Here is a 27,470-nt window from a genome sequence, read left to right on the forward strand (position 1 = left end):
GTATCAATATGGCAAATAGACAAAAATTTATTTTGTCATTCCCTTTTAGAATGGTTGTTTGCCCTTTTGACTTACAGCAGTTTTTTTAAAAACTTTTTTTGATTGATTTAATTCCTTAGAATGAATCCCCTTACATGAAAATGCTGAATCAAAAGAAAATGACGGTTTATGAACTTTGAGATAATACTCTCCTACACTGAATATGGCAATTTTCAAAATCAGGCCATCAATTTACTTTTTGTGAAAATTCCTACCAAGCATTTAGATAAAATAGAGTGTCTCTGGTCCTATTAGCTTAACTGCTCTTGACTTTTCCAAGACTGACTTGTGCGATGAGATTCACTTACGCATCTTTGATCTTATTTGTCCTCTCCACATTGTCAATGTCCATTCGGATCTTGTATTTGACATGATGGGGCAGTTCAGCACTGCCAGGAGCAATTCCGGTGAACACGATACCAGCCCAGAACTTCCTCTCATCCAGCAGCTTCATGGACTTATCGATGAGTTGAGCCTCTGTCGCCGTTGCTTCAAGCTTGTTCAGATTGACACACTGATGGAAAAACAGTCTTCATGAGAAATCTGACAGCCAATGAAACAGGTCTTAGCCAAGGCTAACTCTATCCTCAGAGTAAAGGGCTCCAGCAGGATGTCACCCTCACCCTCCACTGTCCTTTTCTAATCCTCCACTGAGAACAAGTCATTATTTTTCTTCTATTTTCTTAGCAATTTTGAATCCTAACAAACAGGCAAAAAGAAATTCACATACATATATCATATATTATAGCATGTATTAAATATACATTGCAGTGCCAAGAACTGAACCCAGGACCTCACATATTTATGTACAAGACATGTGCTCTGGAGCTGAAGTGATAGCACAGTGGGTAGGATGTATGCCTTGAACATGGCCACCTGGGTTCAACCCCCAGCATCCCAAAAGATTCCCCGCACCTGCCTGGAGTGATTTCTTAACGCAGAGCCAGAGTACCATCAAGTGTGGCCCAAAAACAAAACAAAACAAAACAAACAAACAAAAAAGAGGTATCTGGTCTACATGTCTGGGGCAAATACTAACCCGATTAAAAGATAAATAAAATACACTCTACCACTGATATCTTTGACCCTATTTGTCATAACATTTTTTCATGTGAAATTATTTTTGAAAAGAAAGGGGATGTTGGGCCAAAGCTGTGCTCAAGGGCTACTCGTGACTCTGTGCTCAGGGGTCATTCCTGGCAACGCTTAGGGGGCCATATGACATAACAGAAAGTCAGCCAAGGTCAGCTATTTGGAAGGTAAGCACCTCAACCATTATACTATATCTATAGTCTGTGTTTAGTACTAAATTCTTGCAATGTCATATTAGAATTTTTAAAGTTTTGGGGCTGAAGAAAGAGTATGTTGGGTAGAAAACTTGCCCTGTATGCAGCTGACCTGGAACCATTGCCTGGTATCCTATGGAATCCCCCAAGTCCCACCAGGACTGATATCTGAGCTCAGAATCAGTAGTAAGGCTTGAGTATCATTGTGTGTGGCCCAAAAACCAAGAGAATAATAAAAACTTTTAAAGTTTCATCAGCAATGTCTTTTCCAGATAAATGGTTTATTCCCATTAGAGCCTGGTATATCAAAACAGGGAAAACCTAAATGGTATGAACAGATACATCCTTGAGCCAAATTAAATAAAGTTAGAATTAGGTCTGTTTATTTATTCATACAATTATTAAACTACTTATTGCACACTATCCATACATCAATTCCTGTGTTAGCTTTGCATAATTCAACTGTAAATAAAACTATAAAATATTTCTTTTCTTCCTTTTTTTTATTTTTGGTTTTTTGGGCTGCACCCAGTGACGCTCAGGGGTTATTCCTGGCTATGTGCTCAGAAATCACTCCTGGCTTGGGGGACCATATGGGACGCCGGGGGATCGAACTTCGGTCTGTCCTAAGCTAGTGCAGGAAAGGCAGGCACCTTACCTCTAGCGCCACTGCACCGGCCCCACTATAAAATATTTCTAAGCTTTCCTCCTATCTGAATCTTATTGTGTCATTTCAGAGAAAGCAGTCAAGCTTTTTCTCAGGATTGAGAAACAATGCTCACCTCCATGAAGTGAGATATGGTCTGAATGGCCCGGTTAGTCTCATTGAAAGCTTCTCTCCAGGTGTACACAGAGCCATTAATGGACTGGACATCCTCTGGATGCTTGGCCAGAAATGTCATGATGTCCTTGGCTGTCCAATCTAAGCCATCCAACTGCTGTTCCCAGAAGTGTTCGTTGCCTTTGCTGTGCAACAGAGTCTGCCAGTCCAATGAGAAAGGACAAAAGATAAATACCAGCTATGTCTTGATGATCACCCTGATTTACAAGGCCCTTTCACATAGGTCACCTCTTTTAATCTACACATAAAACTTTGAGATATATTATTGTAACCCAGCTATTAACCCAAAACAAAGGTGTTCCCCATCTTCTTTTTTCCTTTAAACCTTTCCTTTGACATGTAAAAGCCCACCTGGATCACTCTACCCTGTACTACCCTGCTGGATTTTATTCTGGGAGACTCAAGAAAAAACAATTTGGCTTTGGAGGGCTCAGGCAGAGATACCACAAGGTGAGAAGCAAACTGACTCCATGATTATTTTATGACTGGCTTGGTTCATTAATTCTTCACAGCTATCCTACCTGCTTCAGACCGTTCACCTAGTTGGAAATAAGGCAAGTAGGGTGATTTCACAACGTGGGAATTTATGTTACAGATTATAAAGATCACATTTAAAGATCAGAATACAAAGGTCTGGAGAAATAATTTTTTTTAACCTAGGTTGAGTCATAGTGCTAATAGGTATAGAGCTTAATTTAAGAATCAGATAATCTTAACTCTGAGTCCATGTTTTCTGCCATATCCAGCAGCCTTGTGTAACAGTATTAGCCATAGTAACAACCACCACCATCCCTACACAGTACAATATGTACTGGAGGCCTGGTTTGCTTCCACTCATACAACCCCATGAAGACAGTTATCTTCAATAGCTCCCATTTTTCACAGGGGAAAAAAGAATCAGAGAGAGATTACTTAAGTCCCCCAACACTAGGTCAACAACTTATAAGAAGTCCGCTAGGGGAGCTGGAGCTGTGGCACAAGCAGTAGGGTGTTTGCCTTCACGCGCTAACCTAGGACGGACCGTGGTTGTATTCCCCCAACGTCCCATATGGTACCCCAAGCCAGGAGTGATTTCTGAGCGCACAGCCAGGAGTAACCCCTGAGCATCAGCAGTCGTGGCCCAAAAAGAAAAAAAAAAGTCCACTAGAATAGGAAAAGTGGGCTCTTGGATTCTATTTCCTTTTATTCCTGCATTTACCTCGTTCCTTCAAGAGATACAGTCAGACAACTGTCCATTAACTTACCTCTAAACAAAATGAAAAAAAAAAACTCACTTTTGTTATTTGACTTAACAAAGTAATGCTGTCATCAAAACAAGTAGAGGATTGTCTTTTTCAATGATTGAGCACATGGGCCTAAAGCAATGGAGGCCTATACCTCATGGCTTGTTCCCCATATGGGCCATCATGGAAGAGGAAAACAAACACTCTGGTCCTCCATTGGGGTGCAGGCCTGCACAGAAACATTTCTAGCAAGATGAATCAACTTCAAACGGGACCCATGAAAAAGCAGCAACTACTTTTTTCTGTAATAGCTTTGGGATGGGGTGGAGGAATAAAAATCTGACTACTAAATGGGAATCTCCAAGGGACCAACACTGATGTTTTTTATATTGGTCTTATTTCTAAGCTTTCCCCCACCCCCATGTGACAACATAATGACTCTATAAAGTATACAACTCTAATTTTGTTAACTATCTCATACTGCTAAGCATTTAACTCAGTTTCTGCTCTCTCATTATAGAAATTATTGAAGCATAACATTTCAGGTAGTAACTTTTTTAAAAAAATTATTTCTACTGGGGCCAGAGTGATGGTACAGTGGGTAGGGTACTTGCCTTGCACAAAGCCGACCCTGGTTCAATCCCCAGCATCCCATATGGTTCCCAGAGTCCTGCCAGGTATGACAGGTGAATGCAGAGCCAGGAGTTAAGTCCTGAGCACTGCTGAGGACCCAAAAATAAAAAATTATTTCTATGAAATGTATTCCTTATAGGACATGGAACGAAGGTACATTAGATAGAACTTTTTATGGCCCATGTAATTTTCATATTAATTCACTTTCCAATAAGGAATAACAACTCATATGATCATCAGGAAGATGCAAGTAGTTAACCTAATATATAAAACTAGATTTCACCAAAGTTTATAAGGGTATAGTTTAGCAGTTTTAAAATGGCTTTATTTAGAAACTTGAACCAAGCATCACAAAAAGAACTGAGTGAAGGTATGAGGCATTTGGGGTAGGGCCTATTCTGCCAAGGGTTTTGCTGGGCGTCAGGACCAGTGACTGAGAGAAGTACACAGCAGACCACATACACAGGGATTCTGAGGGACCCCCAAGGACTTAAGATCGAGTTTAGAAATGGGAAGCAGAGAGAAAATACCTCAAAATGAACCAGATTTCATGACCCAAAAAATGTACCTCAAAATATATGGGTTAACAAAATGGATGTAACCAGAGCTATGTAGAGAGATGGCAGAAACAGAAAAACTACTATAGAGGAAATGGTGGTTTTGGGAGTATGGAACTTCAAAGAGTACAATTCAGTTATACATGATGAGAAAGTTTTAGAGCTCTAATGTGCAGCATAGTGACTCTAAAGATATATCATAATATACTTGAAATTTGCTAAGAAGCAACTATACAAGATTAGATAATAATTAGCTTAACTGTGATTACTTCTTAATGTGTATGTGTATCAGAACATCAAGTTGCCTGCCTTAAATACATTTTATGTATTTGTCAACTATGCCTCAATGAAGCATGAGAACATGAGAAAGGGTTGGGGTATGGATATTTCATGTAAAGCCTTGGGTTCTATATCCAACATAATTGCATGGTCACTACTGAGCACCTCCAGGAGTAGCCCCCAAACACTGCCTCTGTGGACCCTAAACAAAAATAAATAAATAGACACATGATGAAAGAAACCCTAACAGAAACAGAAGCTTTAAATATAACCCTACATATCAGACACAGGCTGGAAGGAGGTAGGGGCGGGAACAGAGAAGCCCAAGTCTATGGAGTTAAAACTCCTTAACAGAGAAAATAGTGGAGGAGTTGTCAAACTCCTCTTGCCCACTAAAAAAAAAAACCTTTACTCAGCATCTGCACCCTACCATTCTTTGTACTCCTGGTTCCAAAAACCGTTCCAAAAACCATTAAGTATCTAAGATATCCCCATCATCACCAGCTAGAAGAATCATCTTGGTGCCTCTCCTGCTTCCACCTCTTCATCATCAGGCTTCACCATCCAACAAATACCTTGGTCCTTCACTTGAATGTCTTTCAAACTGGCCTCTGCCTTCAATCTGCCTGACATATCAGAGTTTATACTTTTATAGTATAATTTTCTTGAAACCTTTGCAAGTCTCTCAGAAATGAAAGCAAAGCTTCTTAGCATGACACTTTAGGTCCTCTACACCATGCCATCTTTCTCCTTAGCCATAGCACATCCATGTTCTCCCAGTAGGATTCTTCAGAAATGCCTTGGTGTTGTTCACAAGAGCTTTTTTCCTATAAGAACTAGGAGCCTATGAACACTGAATCATTGAAGTCAAATTCTCCACATATATGCAGGAAAATACAGTTCTCTTTCTACAGATCAAAATTCAGAAAACACCTTCCCCAGAGCCTATCATCATCCCAAAAGGAGCAGAAGACGAGAAGCCCAACAGGTAAAAATATGTGTTCCAGGAAGAAAATAAAGAAAAAGAGGCCACTAAAACCACACCTAGACTTATGGTGCTGTCTGTACTCAAACCATATGAATTTGGAGCCCAAAAGACCCTATACATTATGGCACAGTTGTTATGATAGTCAGTAAAAATATACAAATCACATTTTTCTCATCAAAGTTCCTTGGTTTTACGATTTAAGCATTCTGCGTTGCAACAAAGATAACTTCAACTTTCTCATCATAGGAAGGACCCCTGGATATGGTCCCTTCCTTTGGTATCAGGGAATAGTTCCAAGGCTGAGACTACCTTTGGGTAGGTACTTATCTAAACCCTTTTTGGATTAGTCAAGTCCGAGACAAGAAACCTAGCAACATTCGTGCCTGCTTCTTATAAGAAACAAGAACAAAAAGAAGAGGCCTCCCTCACCATGGAGATGGGAAACAGTCTAATGATTCTATAATTCAGTCCAAGGAGATATGATATGACTAAATGGCATGCAGAGACAAGCAAAGGAGACAATCTGTTCTTGCTCAGTTTCCTCTGCTTTTGCATCCAATTTTCTCTAGAGCACTTCTCCTTTTCAAGTGTTTCTTAGACACTAAGTGCTATTCCCCTCCATGTGGTAATGGAGTCTCTGTACTCAGAGTCTTGGGGACGAGTATTTCAGACAAGACCTTTATGCCCACACCTCTGCTCAAGATCTCCCTTAGAAAAGGATAAGAAATATGTTTTCTCTTAGAATCAAAAATGAAAATAATATGGATCATGTAATTATCAAACCCTTCTTTCAAATATAAATTCTCAGTGACTTTCTTAGAAATAGATATAACCCCCAGATACATTGTGCATGAAACTGTTATCTGCTTTATCACCTGAAAAGTGATAGCTCCTAGCTTTAGTTAAGCTCAATATGTCTAATCTGCATACACATAAAGATTCTCAGGTCAGTCATTTCTGAGACAGCAACCAGAAACTCACCTCTTGAAAATTAAACAAATACTTAGTAATCAGAAAAACACTCACCCGTACTAGGTCCATTTCTGAGCTGCTTTCCATGAAGGCCCAAATCTTGGGACTAAGTTCTTCCCACATGCCTTCCACATCATGAAACACGGCCAGTTCCTGAAAAGTCTTGTTCACCTGAATCAGGCAAGAAGCCAGAGCAGGAGCGAAAAGAAGGAAGGGCAGATCAGAAAAAGTTTATTCTCTCCATAAAAAGATACTCCAATGTCCACTCCTCCCCTTCCCCAAAAATGTCTGCCTGGGTGAGGCCTTCTTGTAATCAGGCCAAGGATTTTTTTTTCCGTTTTCCCCATATGTTTCTGGGTCTATGCAAACAACAGTGACTGCCACTGTCACACCTTTACTATTGTATTTTTTCTTTAACACTTATCCTTTAAGAAAAAAAAACAGGGCCAGCTAGGTGGCGCTAGAGGTAAGGTGTCTGCCTTGCAAGCGCTAGCCAAGGAAAGATCCTGACCGCTGTTCGATTCCCCCCACGTCCCATATGGTCCCCCCTAGCCAGGGGCAATTTCTGAGCGCTTAGCCAGGAGTAACCCCTGACCATCAAACGGGTGTGGCCCGAGAAAAAAAAAAAAAAAAAAAAACAGTTTACTGAACTTAAATAACTGTAGTAGAATGTCTGTCTCGAATACAGGCAGGAGATGGGAAGGGGGGAGGAGGGCATTGGGAGGGGAGAATGTTACTCTAGTGAAGGGGGATGTTCTGTTTGTGACTGTAAACCAAATATAATCATGTTTGTAATTATGGTGCTTAAATAAAAAAATTAATAGCAAAAAAAAAAAAAAAAAAAGGAATGTCTGCCTATTGTTATGACTCAGATACCCAAGGCCCATCACAGTCAGCTCTGGCCTAGCTCAAACTTACAGTTTCACTTTTCAGAAATCCCAAAGACACCATAGTAGTCTCAATATACTCCATCTCAAGCCTTTCTTACTTTTATTGCAATTAAATCTAGATGAATATTAGACAGGAACTCTTGACCAAGGTAGCTTACCTCAGCCATCACCTGCCTTGTGGCCAGAGTGTCAGGTGTATACAAAATTTTCCCAACAAGCAGAGGCTTAAGAGCTTTCCAGATGATCCGAGAAAGAGGACTGGACTCCAAGTTCTTCATCAAATCATTGCAATAAGGAGCTAGGAAGAAGATAAAAGGCAAATTTTCAGATGTATGGCCATATGCTTAGAGGAAACAATGAAAGTTTTGAGGCTTGCCCACTACTACCAAGTTCAAATCACAGTTCTTCCTTTTAAAAGCCATGTAACAATGATTTATCTGACTTTCAATTTAATCCTGTGATAATGCAACAGATAACATCTAGCTGGCAGAGATCTGAGAAAAATGAACGAAGATGTTATCTTTAGAACCGCCCAGAACAAAGACTAATAAATATTTAGACTTCCTTATAATACTGAGGATGGAAAACTCATAACTGAGTCAATCTAGAAAAATGTACTCTGGGCCGAAGTGACAGTATAGTGGGTAGGGAGCTTGCTTCACTAATCCGAGTTCAATCCCTGGCATACCTGAGCCCACCAATAATGATTCCTGTGTGCAGAGCCAGGAATAACCCCTGAATATCACCAGTGTTATTCACAACACAAAAACAGGTACAAAAAAAGAAAATGAAATATATACTCTCATTCTCATCATCTTGTTTTCTATGAAAAAAGAGAATTCAGAATTTAGTTTTTAAACCCCCCAAAAAAGACACCATTAATTAATAGAACTCATCACATCAATCTACATTTAATGCAATAAAAATCTAAAACTGAAAAATTCAAAGTAATAATAATCAGTCTTGTTTGGTTATGCAGAAGGATTTCTGTATTACATTTTTTCTTTCATGTTGGGTTTTCAATAGCAACAACACACTACTACAAAGATAACTATTTTATAAAAGAGAATTTTTTTACATTTCTATTGGCTATAGAAATGAAGGCTTGATTTGCATTGATTGATTTGCAAAGCAAGAAAGCTGAGAGAACAGGATTTCCTAACACAGCCTCTAATGCTATCCCCTCAGGCTGGCAAAGCAATCTGTGGTGTCTGGAGCGCTTTCCTCCTGAGAAGAATAAAAGGTTCTTGTATTACAGAAATGCACAAGAAGCTGTCGTAAAGACATACCTGTGGTTGGAAATGGAAAAGAACTCCCTTGCATTATGTTTTCAAGGAAAACGAAGCCATTGTCGAAAACTGTAACAGTGGCTGCTGACTGCCACAAGGTGCAGGGCCTACAGATCCCCACAAAACACTCCTCATCTGGGGAGCTGATATGAAGTTACTAGTCTCTTTAACACGGCCTTGAAGCATAGAACCCCAAAACAAACAGCAAATCAAAGGCCTGGTCTGGTAATGCACACGCCACCGTGAACAGGTAGTTTATAGGCAGTGTGGTTTACAGACAAAAGGCAGAGACAGCAGACCTGGCTTCATATCAGCTCTTGGTCACTTAAGCCTCTCTGAGCCAAGAAGCCTATAAAATGTGGATTTATAAATCCTTTCTTCCAGGGCTATTATCAAGGTTAAATTAAAAAGTAACTTCAATAAGACAGGGGGCATGGCTCAAGTGGCAGAGGTATAAGCGATGTCTGTGCAGGATGCTGGCTTCCATCCCCAGCACCACATGTTTTATTCTGGTAGCCCATGGGAGAGTCCCTACTATAATCTGGGGAGGTGGACACAACAACTCTCAGCGAGCAGGGGTTATTGTTACTCCTACGCTATGCTTAGACAGGGGACCATGTGGAATAGGTAGCACATAAATTTAGTTTTTATTATGATTGTTTTAAAGATCTTTGAAATATAAAGCATACACTGAATAGAGAATGGAGAAGAAGATAATTACTTTGGAATCCACTCGCCTACACCCCCTAGCCCAATATCCCCAAGGGAGATTGGCTTTGAATTCTTCATCCATCTGCACAACTGAGATGTGCCAGAAGTGGCTAAGTCGGCTGACTAGAAAAGCTCAGTGTCTATGTGAGCACAACAAACATCAGCAGCTATGATAGAGAAGAAAAACAGGCATCAGAAAGGAGGAGTGCAGGGCAGGGGAAGGGCTTATGTGCCCACTCACTAGTGGTGTTGTCATAGAAGGCGCCAGCCTCTTCCTCTGTGCTATTGACTCCAAAGAGGGCTTTGTAGTTGTTGTCCTCATACCAATTGAGTGACTTGATCTTCAGACCGCCCCCTTCGGGGTGGCCACAGACAATGCGGGATACGGCCTGGTATATCTCGGTAGAGGTCCTGGATATGTTCACATCGGTCAGAAACATTACTTCCTGGCGCATGTCACTCCAGCTCCGCATGCTGAATATCTGGTGTCAAGAAACAGGAGGCCCAGGATAAGGTGAATGTAGAAAGAGGTGGGGGGCAGGGGGAGCGGTAGAGAAGAGAAAGTAACATCTTAAACTTTGTACTGCCCAAAGCCCCATTTCAGAACATAGCCCTGATGGGACATCCTATATCCTTTGCTGACCTGAGGATGGTCAGGGAGGGCAACACCAGCAGTACTTGTCAATCTACAGGTGAATCGGAGGTCTCGGGAGATGCCTAGGAGATGGTGATACACATGAAGAAATAAAAAAAGCACAGCCTTGAAGCTGTGGAGTCCCTGTCAAAAGGCTTTATTTCCTGTGAGTTCTCTCTCTCCAGGGGACAGGAGAGATTGCTCTAGGCAGCTGTGTGTGCATCCAGAAAACAAAGAAACCCAATGTGGCAACTGGAATGCCACCTCATTTTTAAAGCAGCTCAAACTCCCTTCCAAAAAAAGGTCCTGGGTAAGGTGTTCATCCTGGTCTTAGGTAAAAGTTGTGCAATGGAGGAAGAGGAAAAAGAAAGACTAATCTTTGTTTCAGCTGTGCCTCTTAAAAAGCTGTCTGTTATATTGGTAAGTCAGGGAGCAAAGGTAGTACAGGATGCACTCTGGGGTCACGGGTGAAGAGAAGTTGACACTGGTGGTGGGAATGGTTCTGATTCACGGACTATCTGAAATTCAACTGTGAAGGACTTTGTAGGACACAATGGTTTCAATAAAATAAAATTTAAAAATAATAAAAGCTTACAGTCTTTTTTTTTTTTGAGGGAAGTTTTTTCTTCATTTGTTTTGTTTGGGGGCCACAATAGTCTATAATCAGGGGTTACTCCTAGCTCTGTATTCAGGAATTACTCCTGGCAATGATAGGAGGACCATCTGGGATGCCGGGGATCAAACCCTGGCCAGCACATGCAAGGCATTTAAGTGCCCTACACACCTTACTATCTCTCTGGTCCTGAAACTTAACAGTCTTACAAAATTCATTTTCCTGAAGATCTACTTTCTCCTCGCACTGATAAAGCTAAAGTAGACTGTGATGAGAATAAATGCCCCCAGCTCAGAAAGGACAGTGTGCACAGAGCAGAGCCCACTTGGACAGGGTCTCCGGAACTGAGCTATGAGTTACAGCTATTATAGTAGCTGTAATATTACAGTATTTTTTGTTCCATAAGATGTACCTGACCATAAGATACACATAGTTTTTAGATGCTCTCCTCCCCTGCACTCAGACTTCAACTCCAGATGGCACTTGCTCCATAAGATGCACATTTTGGGGGAAAAATGTATGTCTTCTGGTATGAAAAATACGATACATTCCACAGCATTTGGTCTCACAGACAAAAGTGCTCCAGCACCTTAAGGCACTTAGGGCCTGATTGTTTGTCTGATTAAATATTTATCAGGCACTTTGCCTTTCCATATATTTTACAATCATTAATGAATCCCTCCATTCCTGGATGATCACAGATTCTCTCCACCTAGAAGGTGGAGCTAGGAGAGTGGGGAGGGGACAGTACATGCTTAGAAGGGTCCTGCACTGGCTCAGATCCCTTATAGCCCATCCCCCATCTCACAAGACCCACTGGTTCCTCTGAGTAACACAGTCCTGGCTGCTTAGAGCTTCTGTCTTTTCTTTTTATTAATTTTGATCTGAGAACCATAGCCAGCTTTGGATACAGGGGTTACTACACCCAGTTCAGTGCTCAAAGGAAAGGGAGCATGGGCTTCCTGTATACAAAACCCACACTCAGGTCAGTGCTCTCTAGCTATGTCTCTGCCTTTTGTTTCCAGAGAGGAAGTAGTTATTGGAGAGGCGGTTTAATGTCCTGAAGATGTCTTGCCCCTAGAGGGAGCGTGGAACACACCAAGAACCCTATTAGATAACTAGATTTTCTGAACTGTTTTGTCAGACTCACTGAGAAAAGGGACACACACGTCTGTGCCTTTAGAGGGACAGTGTCTTGCCTTGGAGCCTTTGAAGTAAATGACTGAGCCATTCACTTCTCACCAGGATGGCCTGTCAACCTCCATCCTAGCATCCCCAACCAGGAGAACAAGCAAAAAAAAAAAAAAAAAAAACTCACAAGAAAAACCAGCACTACTTTGAACAAAAATGCCAAGAATGACCCAGTTTTTCCCAACAGATGGCTCCTTCCAGAACCTGTCCTGGATGCAAACAGCTCACTATTCATTCTTCACTCACACCCAGATGTACTCACTGGGTTAAGACCCCAACACAGGAAATCTGGTTCTGGATCACCCAGCTCCAATCATGCTGTTTAACCATAGTCTTTGGAACCTAGTTATTTGCTGCTTTCTCAAATAGCTAAAGTCTGTCTTCCCTGGCCACCTTAAGAGTATGTTCTCATTGTACAGTCAGGGTGCATACAGTCTCCTACTCTATATTGCACACAATGTTTTCTCTGCTATCTTAGTGCACTCAGTATCCATCCAGCCTGACAAGATGCACAGCACTCAGCAGCTGCAGCATCTACTCTCTGGCCACCCAGTTAGCTGCTCACTCTGCTCTGGCCACACTAGCCTCCCTCATGCTCTTTAATGAGTCGTCTCTTTTTCTTTCCTAAAAGTAATTTTAAGGGGCCGAAGATATAGCATTGAGATAGGGCATTTGCCTTGCATGCAGAAGGACGGTGGTTCGAATCCCAGCATCCCGTATGATCCCCTGAGCCTGCCAGGAGCAATTTCTGAACATAGAGCCAGGAGTAACCCATGAGCGCTGCCGGGTGTGACCAAAAACAAACAAACAAATTTAAATCTGGCTGTGCATAGAGCTAACTACTGGCTTTGTGCTCAGGGATTACTCATAAAGGAGTCAGGGAACCAGTGCTAGGAATTGAAGCTTGGTCAGTGGTAACCAGCCAGTCAAGTACTTTACCCACTGTGCTCTCTCTCTCTGGCCCCTTTAATGTGTCGTAACCATGTTCTCCATCCCTGGCTCTGCATCTGCAGAATCTTCTGCTTCAAGTGTGGGCCACATTTTCATTTTCTCAGGTTCAATTGTCACTCTATCAGAGGACTTTCATGGTTATCTCCCCACCCCTTTCAAATCCATTCCTCACCACTCTTGCCTCCCTTACCTAGCATTGCTGTCCTCACTGCACATATCCCTGCTGTCACCTCATCTTGTTTGCTTCAGTCACACCCCACACAAGTCATATGATAATAGGAAAATGGGCGTTCTCACTGTGGCACCATCTAGCAATACTGGCTCTAGGAAGGTTCTGGGTGGCTAATAAGTACTTCTTCTACTCCAGTCTGCCTAGTCTTATCAGACAATCACTTATCCAGCTCTTTGAGCTCCACTTTCACTCAATAACTATGCCCACATTTGTTTCCCTTGAAGAGTCTCCTTTCAAATCTATTCCACTTACCACCAGAATTTGATGAATAAAAAAGTAAATTCTAGCACCAAGATCATGAATTTGGGCTGCAACTGATATGAATTTGTCTCTCCATTTTGCCAGCTGGGTACTGTGGGTAAGTTGGCTGACTCTGATTAGTCTCAGAGTCATCCTTCAAGGGGCATAAGAAAACTTGCTCGCAATTGTCAAGGAATTTGGGTAAGAGAAGCACCGTAAAAAATATTCACTTACAAGTGTAGTGCTTTGGCCAAAACAATCGATAGTTTTACAAACACTGACTAAATAAACAAGTGAATTTACTTATTATCTTTCTTTATTTGTTTTAAAGCAATAGAAAGTTAGACAATCAATAACTTGTGAGTAAAGAGCCTCTAGAAATTCTATTTGGAGAATTGGGTGCCCCTTAATTTACCTTCGATGCAAAAGCAAGCAGGGCACAAAGAAAAAAGACAAAGTTACTAAAAACAAGTATCAAGCTTAGCTGGAGCATTTCTGCCACATCAGCAATGAAAGTACCCTGTGCTTTCAATTATTTTTTTACCCCAGAAAGAAAGTCAGGGGAGTGATGTAAGAGGAAACAGCTGTAACCAGACCCATAGTTTAGAGACAGCCAGTCTCCAATGTTACAGTCTCTGGTTGGTTTTCTCTAAACCTGGGAGGGGATCCGAAAGAGTCCAGGCGGGTCAGTGTCAACTTACAGGACCCGACAAAAGAGCCCGATGGTCAGGGCAATCTGTGTCTTTTGCCTCTGGAGTGAACCCTGGCTGACGCAACTTCTCCATCTCCAGAAAGGTCACCAGCATTCCAAGCCAGAATCACACAGAGTGTAGGCTGGAGGAGGACTCAGCCTTGAAAGCCAAGGCTCTTGAGTCAGACACCAGAGATCAGAATTCAAAAGTAAAGTAAAAAAGAGAAAAACAGAGTGAAAACAATGCACCAAAGGATCAACAATATTTAATCGCTGTGTTTTCTATGTTTTCGGCATGTTCTGCAGTTTCCACAAAGAACATGCCAAAGCTTTTATTCTCAGAAAACACAAGGTTTCTGTATTTGATGAAATATCCAAAATACCAACAAATAAGGTAGAGAAGCCACTCAAAACCCTGGACAGGATCCAAAAACCATTCTCACTTATCACTGCTCTCCAATGTCCTAACTTGAAGCCAGCATCTGTCCTCTGCTCCAGGGCTCTGCCTCTCATAGCCTGAGCTCCCAACAGTTTTTCCTTTCAAGGTAATTATGAAATAAAGTTAGATGTCCAAAAGCTTGCCCACACTAAGAGATGGGGAAAAAGGTAAACTGCTTTTGCAAGCATCTATAAGCTTTCTGATCCTATAACAAAGGTCATTCTGACATATTACTCAATCTGTGAACCTGAAAGGCAAACTCAACTCCATGTTCACCAAGAGACAACACTGTCAAAGTCAAACCTCAAAGGGCAGATGTCTGCCAGATAAAAATCTAAATGAGGGACACCATGATTTTTCCCTTTAGTTAGCAAACAGGAATTTTGTTAAAAATACTTACATGGTCTTGCTATTGGAAAATAAAAAAGTGAAGTTTCTGGTAAGACAAAAGCAACATAGGAGGGATGGGTTGAGGGTGGGGTGAGGGATTGTCCACTTTACAAATGTGTTCAGTAATTTACAAGGGAAAGTTAAAAAAAAAAAAGGAGAAAGTTCCAACTAGATAGTGGGCTTTAAGACACAACTAATCGGCTCTGAGACAACTATTTGTCTTGGTTCCTTCATCTGTGGCTATCATACCAGAAAACTTTTCAGATCTTTTATGCTTCAAAAACTGGTTTTATATTTCCTATAATATTCAAAGAAGCTGCTTTGTCAAACTCAGCATTTAAAAATAAATCAAAATAAATGATAGTGAAAAGTCTTACCTCTTGGGCGAGAGTTCCAAGACTATCCAACAATGTCTGGGTGGCTTCAGCCAGCTCCTTGTTGGGGAAGAAAGATGTGGAATTCAGTTCTGTCTGAAATAGAAAAAATAAATGTTTTAAACTCAATTGCAAACCTGACATTTCTGTTGGAAATAAAGAATATTCAAAATCTTGAGTTTCATATTCAAGGAAACCACTCCCAACCAAAACAAGACAGAAAATTACTATAGTGCTTATTGCAGAGAACAATTATTAAATCTTGGGGGTAGAGAACTAGCTCAAAGGGCTGGATAGTACGCCTTGCATGCATGAGGTTCCATGTTGGACCCCTGGGAACATGTCGCCTCCAAATCACTGTTAGGTAAAGCCATGGTGTCCTGGAGCATTATTGGACCAAGCATCAGGTCTGTACTACCAGGGCAAGCATTACTAGAGAGTACCTGTGAGAAGACTCCTACACAGAAAGAATAAATTTGATAAAAAGCTTTCCAATTGTGTAGGAGTATATTGCTGCAAACTGGCTAATATACAACAGATAAAAAACACCTCCTGCAGGGAAAGTCTAGATTTATGCAATGCTTTATTTCTAGGTTTATGCAATGCATTAATTCCTAACAACTTCTTCAAGATGAGCAGCATAGGCATGGCCTTGAGAAAATGAAAAAGAACTAAAAATTATAAATCAGCTAGAAGTTCAAAAAAGAATTCTCCTTCATTCTGTTCAGGGCACCACTATTTTTAAGACTGAAAATACTGACATAGAATACTTCCTGTTATGTCCACTTTTAATCAAATATTTGCCTTGATTCATTACTTCATTTATATATGAACATATATATATATATTTATATATGACATGCCACCTAGCTATAAAGAAAATAATTAGGTCGTGGAAAATATAAGTTAGTTTAGAAAGCCAGACGAGAAAATAATAATGATGCACAGATCCAGGGACCATATTTGCAACTACTGAAGAGCCCCAGTTTGGTTTTGAGTTTTCAGGCTTCTTAAAGAGAATGACAGAAAATCCAATTCATCATTTGATGGTGCTGGATAGAGGTGGATGGAGGGATTTTTCTCTGCCATCCCAGGCCACGTGGCTCCGCAATCCCCATTCAGCTGGTGGGTCCCAGGTTTAGGTGAATGGCGGAATCAAATTCATCCAGAAACAGGCATCAGGAAGCATCAGCTTTATTCATGCCCTATCCACCACATATGTGGCCTATATTATAACCTTTTAAGCATTCAGCCATTCTTAGCTAGCCCTGCATCTTATTTCCTGTTAGCCATTTTCCCTTTGGGCTCCATGCTGGTCAAAGACCAGAACACAGAAACCCAAAAGCCAGAGCGCACAGCAGCGCAGAAAGGGCAAAGAGCCAAAAGGGCAAAAAGCCAAAAAGGGCCGAATTCCCTTGGTCCAAGCCTTATCTACCTTTTCCCAGACCCCTCCCAGGAATGGGAGGGGCTCGCAGGTAAAGTTACACCTACTATCCGGTTCCCAAGACCCCTCCCAGAAATGGGTGGGTCTAGGGTCTTAAATAGGTACACCCACAATCATTTATACTGTCAAATGAAGGTGGGGGGGGGGATTTACGGGGATACTCTGTTGTTGCTAGGCACTTAAATGAGCATGTTATTTAGCATTAGTCAACTAGAGAACCTAGAGAAGGTTGGACTTGTGGAATTAGTCTTATTAGAATTAGAATTAGACTGCCATGAAATCCTAACATAGACTGTACCAAAAATAGCTAAGGGGTCAGAGCAGTGGCGCAGTGGTAGGGTGCTTGCCTTGCACACTGCTGACCTAGGATGGACCATGGTTTGATCCTCAGCATCCCATATAGTCCACCAAGCCAGGAGCAATTTCTGAGCACAGAGTCAGGAGTTACCCCTGAGCATCATCAGGTGTGGCCCAAAAACAAACAAAGAAAGCTAAGACTGGAGATCATTCCTGGAAGCAACAACAGTTTTTAATGTTTCCCTTGAAGAAGGGAACAAAATCATGGAATTTGAAGCAAAATGGATAGAAGTAGAGGGTATCATGCTGCGTGAATTCAGCCAAATGAAGAATAATAGAACTGAAATGATCTCTATAGCGGAGATTAAGACACACAGCAAGGTAGCAATAAGAATCCAAAAGCAATATAAGGGGAGAACTGATCCTTTCAATGGAGTTGGATGTGGAAAGGATTAAGAGGGAGAGATGCTGGGGTCTAGGAGAAGAAGATGGTGGGGTGTTGGAATTATGTACATGAGGAACCATTATTAATGAGAATCTTAATCAAGACAAGTTTGTTTGCTTGATGATTCTCAGGACTTACTCCTGGCTCTGACTCAAGAATCATTTCTGATAGTGGTCAAGGTAACCTGTAGAGTGCTGAGGATTGAACCGGGGTGAACCATGTGAAAGGCAAGCTCTCTACCCACTGCCCTATCTCTCCAGCCCTTAAGATCTCCATATATTTAAAGAAATCTCCAAAAGCAAATAAAGTTCTTCACCTAACATCATCATCATAATCATCAACATAGTCAAGATAAAGTCTGATAATATCTCTCTAAGGTTCCAGAAATAGAACTTGTCTAACTTACGTATATGTGTACGTCTTGCATACAAGTAGATTATGCTCCCTCTTTCCCAGTCTTTGATGACTCGATGCATTCCTTACACAATAACCTTAGAGAAGTATCTCTGCTTCAACCCAGAGAATTATCCATAAGATAATTCATGAGCAAAATTATGATAGTTTTTGTTTATTCACTTCTCTCAAGCTCATATTTATCATCATCTAAGTAGAATCTCCAGATCAAAGGCAGTAAGGAACCCGTTTCCCCCATGCTGATGTCTTCATTGGAAGACATAAAATTAATTAGTTAATTGTGTGTACACTGGGAGGCCCACAACAAGACACCCACTCCGAATTAGTAAGCAACATAAAAAAAGGCTTAATACACATTTTTAAAATTTAAACTTGGTACCACAGCCATTTCTTTCATGAAATTAGAGTAAAAATAAGATGAACGTTTCTATCACACTGTTCCCCTCTCTTTTCTGTGGCTACTTGAGCCTAAGTTGAGTACAGAACCCTGGGCCAATAGCTCAATTCTCCCTACGCCTCCATTTCCTCAGCAGTGCACCAGAAAAAATGGAATGTGCATGAGTCACCATGCCTTCACCAGCAACTCAAGGACACACCAGCACACACTGCAGAATAGTAGAATACTCACAACTGTAAATAGTTTCATCCCTGCATTCATGTACCATAAAATGCACTTCCAAAACTGAAGAGACTTCCATTACAAACTTGTCTCTGGTCCCTGAAAAGATAGTCCCCTCCCCTCCTGTTTCATGCTAGCATTTAGTTCCCTTTCCCTCCTGCTGACAAAACCTTCCTCCAGAGGGTCTTTTCAGAGGTCTTCTAAGAGATTTAGAATTGTCACTTTGCGCAGTAGCCATACTCCAAGGTGCTGTTTCTAAAGCTCCTCAGTGCAAGTGTAAGACTGAAGTCTAAAGATAAATCTTTTTCACTCCCCTATAAGCCTGTAATACTTTCCTTTCCCTAGTATTTGAGAAGAAAAATAATAATAATGTTAAGGAGATAAAATATGTGTATAAAATTGGGGCCAGAGAGATGGCATGGAGGTAAGGCGTTTGCCTTTCATGCAGAAGGTTGGTGGTTCGAATCCCGGCATCCCATATGGTCCCCTGTGCCTGCCAGGGCCGATTTCTGAGCAAGGAGCCAGGAGTAACCCCTGAGTGCTGCCGGGTGTGACCCAAAAATCAAAAACAAAAACAAACAAAAATATGTGTATAAATATATGTGTTAAAGGATAAATAAAAATTAAGCAAATAGAGAGTGAAGAAATAGTAAAACAGGAAGGGAGCTTGCCTCACACAAAGCCAACCTGGTTTGATTCCTGGCACCCTATGTGGTCCCCTGAGCACCTCTGGGTGTGGCCTTCAAAAACCAAAATAATAAGTTATATTATGCACATAGACCCCAATGTTGACACTGAAACTGAAAAAAAATGAAGGAAAATTTATTACCTGACATAATACATATGTACACATACACATATAGATATAATGTACATATACAAATGTTTATATAGTCATGTATCTTCTACTTTCGTCGTAGTAATGAAGTGAGTCAATTAAAAAGAAGTATTCAACTAAAAATATGAAATAGGTGGGATCCACTGCACTAAAAGAAGGCCACATTCACCTCTAAACCAAGGCTCGAGCAGAACTTGTGCACAACCCAAATGATGACAGAAGCTGATGGATAATAGGTTTCACAAGATAAATGGGTTCAGGAGTTCCTCTACCAGAACCACTGGTGGTGCTTGTTTAGTATGCAGATTCTCAGCCCCAGAAACTAAATCACAATCAAGGTGTGTGACCCTCAAGTGTTCAGGGATGTCTTATACGCTGAGGTTTAAGACAGGACATTTAGATACTCTTCATGCCTCTTTTCGCAGTGAATTATTTGATATATATGGGTGTTTGCGAAGCATCTTTCTGATCCACACAATGCAGCCTACTTTGGAACGTGGAGCACTAAGAAACAGCAATCAACCAAGATGCTTCAAATATAATGGTGAATGTAAGACACCAAAAACAAACAAAAAAAGCCTTGCTAAAATCCCAGTCCCCAAGCTAGCCCTTTGGCTCCATTAGCAGTCATCTCTGCCCTGAAGACTACAAATCAATCAATAATTCACATTTTTGAGGCTATATCTTCCCCGTCAGAATGAATTTAAATTTCAGATAGTGATATTTTTTTTTCCTTCAGGGTTTTCATCTAAATGTCATAATACTGAGGCAGGCTTATTGGTCTTATTTTTAAAACAACACAAAAGTCAACAAAGCTCCATGGGCCTAATGCATGACTAACCCACAAACATAACTGACCACAGACACAGAATAAAGAACTTGCTTTAACTGCTAGATCTCAGTTCAAATATTCAGGCATTAATCAGTACAGTATTTTAGTATATGATTTAGACATCATACTGTGAGCTTCAATTTGCTTGGTTAACTTGTTGAATGCAGATTTTGTTCTCTAAGAGAATCACTGGTTAAATGTTTCTTTTTTTTTTCCTTTTGTTGGGGAGGGATGGGAGGGTGAGCCATATCCAATAGCACTCAGGGATTACTCCTAGCTTTGTGCTCAGAAATCTCTCCTGGCAGGCTTAGGGGACAATACGGGATGGTGGGGATTGAACCTGGGCCCGTCTCAGGTCAGCCATGTGCAAGGCAAATGCCCTACTGCTATGCTATCACTTAGACCCCTGGTTAAGTGTTTCAAATGTAGTTATACCACCCATAAATAACAGGACAAACCACTATTATGATTCTTTTTAGACTTATCACTTATCTGAAATTAAACGTTAGTATTTATAAACAGTATTGACATTGTAACCAATAAAAATCACACGCGCGCACACACACACACACACACACACATACACACACATACACACACTTTTCACACACACACATTTGCACATGTGCTTATACCCCTGGTCTTAAACTTAAAAAATCAAAGGATGAAGTGTCCAGATATTTTGCTTAGAATGTCCTTTTACTTTTCTGTGTTTGAACATTATAAATGTCAAAAAATGATATAAATCCATAACCTAATAGTATAAAATATGGGATAAAAAAGATCTGCTCAATTACTAGTACTAGGACAACTGATTATTCAAGTAATAAAAGTTAACAAGTGGTATGTATCAAACCACTATATGTGTATAAAACTATTAGAATACTAGTTATTAATTAAGATAGATATTTAAAACAGAAAGAGAATATACTTATAGACTGACATAGGGAAGGGCTTCTTAAAATATAAAGTATCCAAATCAAAATTGCAAATAAATAACTCCAACTCTTTGGGGGGTATTTTTTGGGCCACACCAGGCAGCACTCAGGATTTACTCCTGGCTCTGTGCTCAGAAATTGCTCCTGGCAGGCTCGGGACCATATGGGATGCCGGGGATCAAACCCTTTTCTGTCCTGGGTCAGAAAGGCAAACGCCCTACCACTGTGCTACCTCTCTGGCCCCAAATAATTCCAACTTTTATAAGCTAAAATATATACCATAAACAACATGAAAAAAGTGAGAAATAGAACAATTAGCATAAGAGTGAAATATGGTACAGCTAAAATAAGACACATTGGGAAGTATCAAAAACTTATTATTAAATTATTTATACAATGTGACCAGCAAGCCAATGCACAACATTCTTATTAACAGAATCAAATATACCTGGTAAAAAGCATGAAAAATTGCAATCCACTGGTAGTAGATATCTTTGAAGGTGAAGGGAATACACAAGTGGTATCAACTATGTTTTATTCTTTTTTTTTTTTTTTGGTTTTTGGGGCCACACTTGTTTGATGCTCAGGGGTTACTCCTGGCTAAGCGCTCAGAAATTGCCCCTGGCTTGGGGGGACCATATGGGATGCCGGGGGATCGAACTGCAGTCCTTCCTTGGCTAGCGTTTGCAAGGCGGACGCCTTACCTCTAGCGCTACCTTATTGGCCCCGTTTTATTCTTTTTTTCTATTTTTCATTATTTGGGGACTCTACCAAACACTGCTGAGGTGTCACTAAGGGCAGTGCTCGGTTCAAACAGAGATTGGCAATATTTAAACCAAGAGCTTTAACCTCTGTACAATCTCTCTGGCCTAATGTTTTATTTTTTTGACAAGAATATGAAGCACGCATGGCAAAATGATAGATAATGGCACATGAGTGCTCTTCTTGTTATTTTCTTTCCTTTTTGTATGCTTGGATGATTTCTTAAAATCTTCTTTTTCTTCAATAAATGAAAGGTAAGCAAGGGAGGGATGGCAGAAATGAGGGATAAGCATAAAAGCTGGCAGGAGAACATATCACATCTGAAAGATGTTTAACTTACTAGAATAAATAAAATTAAATCCAAGAAAAATACCTTGAAATAAGGCCACAAAATTAAATCTTAAAGCCACGTTACTGTACTTACTATTAACTATGCTTTCCTGTTCATACATCCTTGACAGAAGGCAGGCAAAGCTTGCCAAATCTTATTTCCAAAGATCTCCAATAACAATTTAATCTAAAATTCCTACTATCAGTTTTCTTATCTAAAAAACATGGTCATGGCAATGAACTCTTACAGGTCCTCACTGACTACAGTAGGCAAATGCTTTTTTTCTTATGTAAAATAAGAAAAATGGGTGGTGGGGGGAATGAAATAAAACCTTTATTTAGTGAGAGACTATGTTCTGTGTTGCGCTAACAGGAATTAATGTATTACTCAATACTTTTAGATCATAATTAAATACTATAAAAACCATTAAAAGAAGAATATACAAATGTTTATTGTATTGCTTAAAAATTCCCAACCACTTCAACAAAATGTATTCATCAAAATATAGCAATAGTTCACAAAAGCAAGGCATTCCAAGGCACTGGCCTCCATGTGACAAAGGCCTCTTTGCCCCATATTTTCTGAGTCTAACAATAGCTTATTTCATTATAGCCTCACTATTTCAATAATTCAATTATTTTTCATAAAAAATTCAAAGGCAGTAATCAAGCAAAATCAATTGGACATAAATTCCTGAGTATAGTCCATTAAATCAGCTTCAAGTATGGCACTGTTGCTGGCACATTAAAAATAAACACTCGGGCCCGGAGAGATAGCACAGCGGCGTTTGCCTTGCAAGCAGCCGATTCAGGACCAAAGGTGGTTGGTTCGAATCCCGGTGTCCCATATAGTCCCCTGTGCCTGCCAGGAGCTATTTCTGAGCAGACAGCCAGGAGTAACCCCTGAGCACCGCTGGGTGTGACCCAAAACCCAAATTAAAATGAAATAAAATGAAATGAAATAAAATAAAATAAACACTCAAGAAATGTTTGTGGAAGTAAAAACAAAGGGAAAGTGGAAATATATGAGGTAGATGAGAAATGCATTGGTAATGACTACCCACATCAGAGAGCAACAACAGACTCAGTTTCGTGATTACCTCAAGTCACTCCCTCTCTGGGAACTCAAGGTAACTCTACATTGCCCTAAGAATGAGGCCCCATGGCTCTAAATGTCTTACTGCTCTTTCTCTCGTTGGCTTCCCTGGTGACCTCTGTTTCATACAGAAATATTCAGTCATATGCACTTCCTCTAAATGCCACCTCCTCATTTCTCTCCTCTCTCATCTTCCCCAACTTCATGTCTTAGGTACATGCCATATACTCTACGAAGGACACTCCTTTATATATCATTGTGGCTACCTTCTATTCTTAGGTCCTAACTTAAGGAATGTATATTCCCCAATGACTAGGAATAAGTCACTTAGGAACCTCCATTATGTTGGCTACACAGCACCCAACAGTCTATCATTCTCAGAGCATTGGTTCCCTTTCTGATTTACTCTACCCTCTCCTCTTTCATCAGGGAAACTCAGAGAAATCTGTTCCTTGCTCATCATGCCCTCCCTTATCCAAGATTTGCATAGATTGGGGCTCATTAGATATCTAGTGAATTTATTTATATTTATTTATAGATAGATGATCACTATAAAAAGTGAAGATAATGAGAGGGTATTAATAATGCACTGAAAGCCACAGATAAAAAATAGAATATCTAGAAATTAAAATGCAATTAAAATTCTTTTCAAGTTTCAAAAATTTTGTCTGCATAATATTTTTTTTAAATTTTGGGCCATACTCAGTGATGCTCAGGGATTACTCCTGGCTATGAACTCAAAAACTGCTCCTGGCTTGAGGAACCATAGGTGACGCTGAACGGTCAAATTGCAGTCTGTTCTAGGTCAGCTGCACGCAAGGCAAATGCCTTACTGCTGTGCCATCGCTCAGGCCCTGCATCTAATTTTTTTCAGGGACTCTCTTCCTAAATAAAATGAGTGTGGGTATGCATACATTTGAGCTGTATGCAATATAGTGCAATACATGATGTTTTCTTCCTGCAAAAATATGCTATGAAAGATTCACTGGGACATTTCAAACTTCTCTTAAACACTTCTGTAAATTAAAGTCTCTACTTCACTTTGCCATAAGCAGGAAATATTATTCGGGCTAGGATTTATGTTTCAGTATAAATAAAAAAAATAAATTAGCAGGGGGCCGGGCGGTGGCGCTAAAGGTAAGGTGCCTGCCTTGCCTGCGCTAACCTTGGACGGACCGCGGTTCGATCCCCCGGTGTCCCATATGGTCCCCCAAGCCAGGAGCAACTTCTGAGCACATAGCCAGGAGTAACCCCTGAGCGTTACTGGGTGTGGCCCAAAAACCAAAAAAAAAAAAAAAATAAATTAGCCACATACCACATTCAAGTATCATCCACTGTCTCTTTCCAACAACTTATATGAAATGAAATTTTACTTTAAAGAATCATTTAGGGGCTGGCTAGAGGTAAGGTGTCTGCCTTGCAAGTGCTAGCCAAGGAAGAACGTAGTTCAATCCCCCAGCGTCCCATATGGTCCCTCAAGCCAGGGGCACTTTCTGAGTGCTTAGCCCGGAGAAACCCCTGAGCATCAAATGGGTGTGGCCCCAAAAACAAAAAAAAAAAAAAAAAAAGAATCATTTAATATTTTAACTGAATCATTTAATATTTTAACTGTTCAGGGATGGTAATAATCTTTCAAAAATAATTTACTTGGTTATGGATTTAACCATTAATATTTAAGAATTTGATGCATTCAAAAATACTTTTTGTTTTCAGACATAGTTGAATATACCTACTAAAACATAATTTGAGGCCATAATGAAACTAATCTTAAAATGGCAGCACTTTTCAAGGATGGTATAGTTATGACTAAAGCAAAAATGCATGTACAGATCAAGTTGAGTAAACATATTAATTTGCCTTTAGCTTAGTGCTAAATTCACCAATTTAACCCTCAATTCTGTGCTTCAGAATCAGGTGAACATAGAATCTGAAGAGTAAATCTGTGAGGCATGTCATTCTCCCAAATTACCAAATGATTACAATTTCTTGCCAAGTGAAAGCACATGTTGTAAACAGGTGGGCATTAAAATCAAACAAAGACAAACAAAATCTGATACTTACCACAAATACGTGATTTCAGGCAAGAGAGGAAAAGCAAATATTTTCTCCTACAACACATATACACACCCATGCATGCGCGTGCACACACATTTAAAGACTGTAAGTCCCCAAAAGCCATAATAAGCCTCATCTACATTCTGTGTCCTTATCAAAGGGTTAAAAAGATTACAAAGACCCTTCAAGACAGGATTATTTTGTTCACTCTTTTCCATCTGTTCCTTTACACAGCCCTATGAGGTCATAGGTCTTCTAGAAACTTCACGGCATCCTCACTTCACTTCTTTTGTCCCTTGAACTGAGTTCTGCCTTTTCAAGAATGTGCTGCAAGCATCAAAACACATGAGAACAAAACTCTTTGTTCCAGAGAAACAAAACTTTCCCTTATAAAATGAAGGTATCAACAGAGTCAAGACAATCTAACACATAGTCGTACAGTCTCTAAGCTTACTAATTCAAGAATTAGAACCAACTTTTTCCCACCTTAAAGATCATGCACCATCTTTACATTACTGGGATAATGGTATACTCCTAGAGCCAAAGATTAGAACCCTCCCACATACATTCTCTCACTATTGCTCACAGGGCCCACACATTGGTTAATATAATTGTCAGGAAATCTGTATTCACAGTAAAACTGCAGGATGGGAGGAAAGCCCCAAATCTACAGATCCAGGACCCAGAAAGAATTCCCTGAATTTTCAATCTCAGCCTCAACATTTGTTCTCTGTGCACTGAGGTAAATGGTCCATGTGTAATTTATTGATTTTGTTGATGAATGTTTTATTCTTTGTTCAGAAGTAATGTGCTTTCCAAGGGTATGTGTTTATTGTGCCTTAGAGTTACTCTGAGAAAATTTATAGGGTAAAAGAGGGAATAATAAAAGTGAGGGGCACTGAGGAAACTTTTCAAAGACAAAATGAGAGCCAGAGCAATACTACAGTGGGTAGGACTCTTGTCTTGTGCACAGCTAACCTGGGTTCAGTCTCTGGCATCGCATATGCCCCTTAAGCAGTATATATCAGGAGTATATTCCTGAGTGTAGAGCCAGAAGTAACCCCCTGTGCACCATCAAGTGTGGTCCAAGTCCCCCTCACCAAAAAAAAAAAAATTAAAATTATAATGAGACACTTTCCACTCAGAAGACAATGGTGGCTTAAACTGTAGGTATGTGGCAATAGAAAAGTAATATGATCATTAAAGACCTTGACAATAGAAACAAATAAATCACACTGGTCAAACCTTACTGGTCTGCAATTATGGTTCCTTCATGTGCAGTCCAAAACAGATCTGAGGTTATTATAGAACGGTTGACAAAGACTTTTGTAGACTCTTCTATCTGAGAAAGCTGCATGTGGTTTTGGATAGTCCTGCCAGGAAGCTGAGGGAAGATTTAGATGCCCAGCTAAACAGTAGAGCCAAACCCAGCATGCTAAGCAGTGGAAAGAAAGAAGTTTTTGCCAGAAGAACCTGACTTACAGACCTATGGCACGCATGCCAGAGGTGGCACGAGAAGGCCTTGCAGCTGGTACTCAGGAAGGTCCGCAATTAAGATATGAGGCACATGCCACATAGTTTTTAGTTACTAAAATCTTATTAAGGTTTAATTGACGTGCTGGCACTTTTGAGGAAATTTTTTGGTTTTGTGTGGCAGTTTGGGCACGCGGGCTCAAAAAGGTTAGCCATCACTTTAGCTCAGCAGTACAAATACAATGAACACTTAAGTAACATGAGTTCCCATTCAGCATTAATTGCCTTTGTCCCAAGAGATAATATTTTGACATGTTAGCCCATCATTGTACTCAGGAGAAAGTCATCATGGTGAAAAACCGGCAAAGCTTTGCAAAAGCCGGCTCCCTGTGTGTGACACCAGGCGGGGAAAATCCGCGTAAGTACACCGGCCCAGTGGGGCCCAACTGTGAAAAACTGTGAGT

At 40.4% G+C, this 27,470-nt stretch overlaps 1 protein-coding gene across 1 annotated transcript in view; it reads right to left on the bottom strand.

Moving 5' to 3' along the window:
• ABCA1 (ATP binding cassette subfamily A member 1) overlaps positions 1–27,470 on the bottom strand; it is a 126,453-nt gene that overhangs the window by 47,415 nt on the left and 51,568 nt on the right. The window contains exons 7-12 of the mRNA XM_049770919.1: positions 15,467–15,559; positions 9,950–10,190; positions 7,867–8,006; positions 6,873–6,989; positions 2,108–2,305; positions 348–553 (exon numbers count right to left, since the gene is read on the bottom strand). Of these exons, the coding sequence (XP_049626876.1) occupies positions 348–553; positions 2,108–2,305; positions 6,873–6,989; positions 7,867–8,006; positions 9,950–10,190; positions 15,467–15,559 (995 nt within the window). The remainder of the gene's footprint in view (positions 1–347; positions 554–2,107; positions 2,306–6,872; positions 6,990–7,866; positions 8,007–9,949; positions 10,191–15,466; positions 15,560–27,470) is intronic.

This window comes from Suncus etruscus, chromosome 1, assembly GCF_024139225.1.
Source record: "Suncus etruscus isolate mSunEtr1 chromosome 1, mSunEtr1.pri.cur, whole genome shotgun sequence".
Taxonomy (NCBI): domain Eukaryota; kingdom Metazoa; phylum Chordata; class Mammalia; order Eulipotyphla; family Soricidae; genus Suncus; species Suncus etruscus.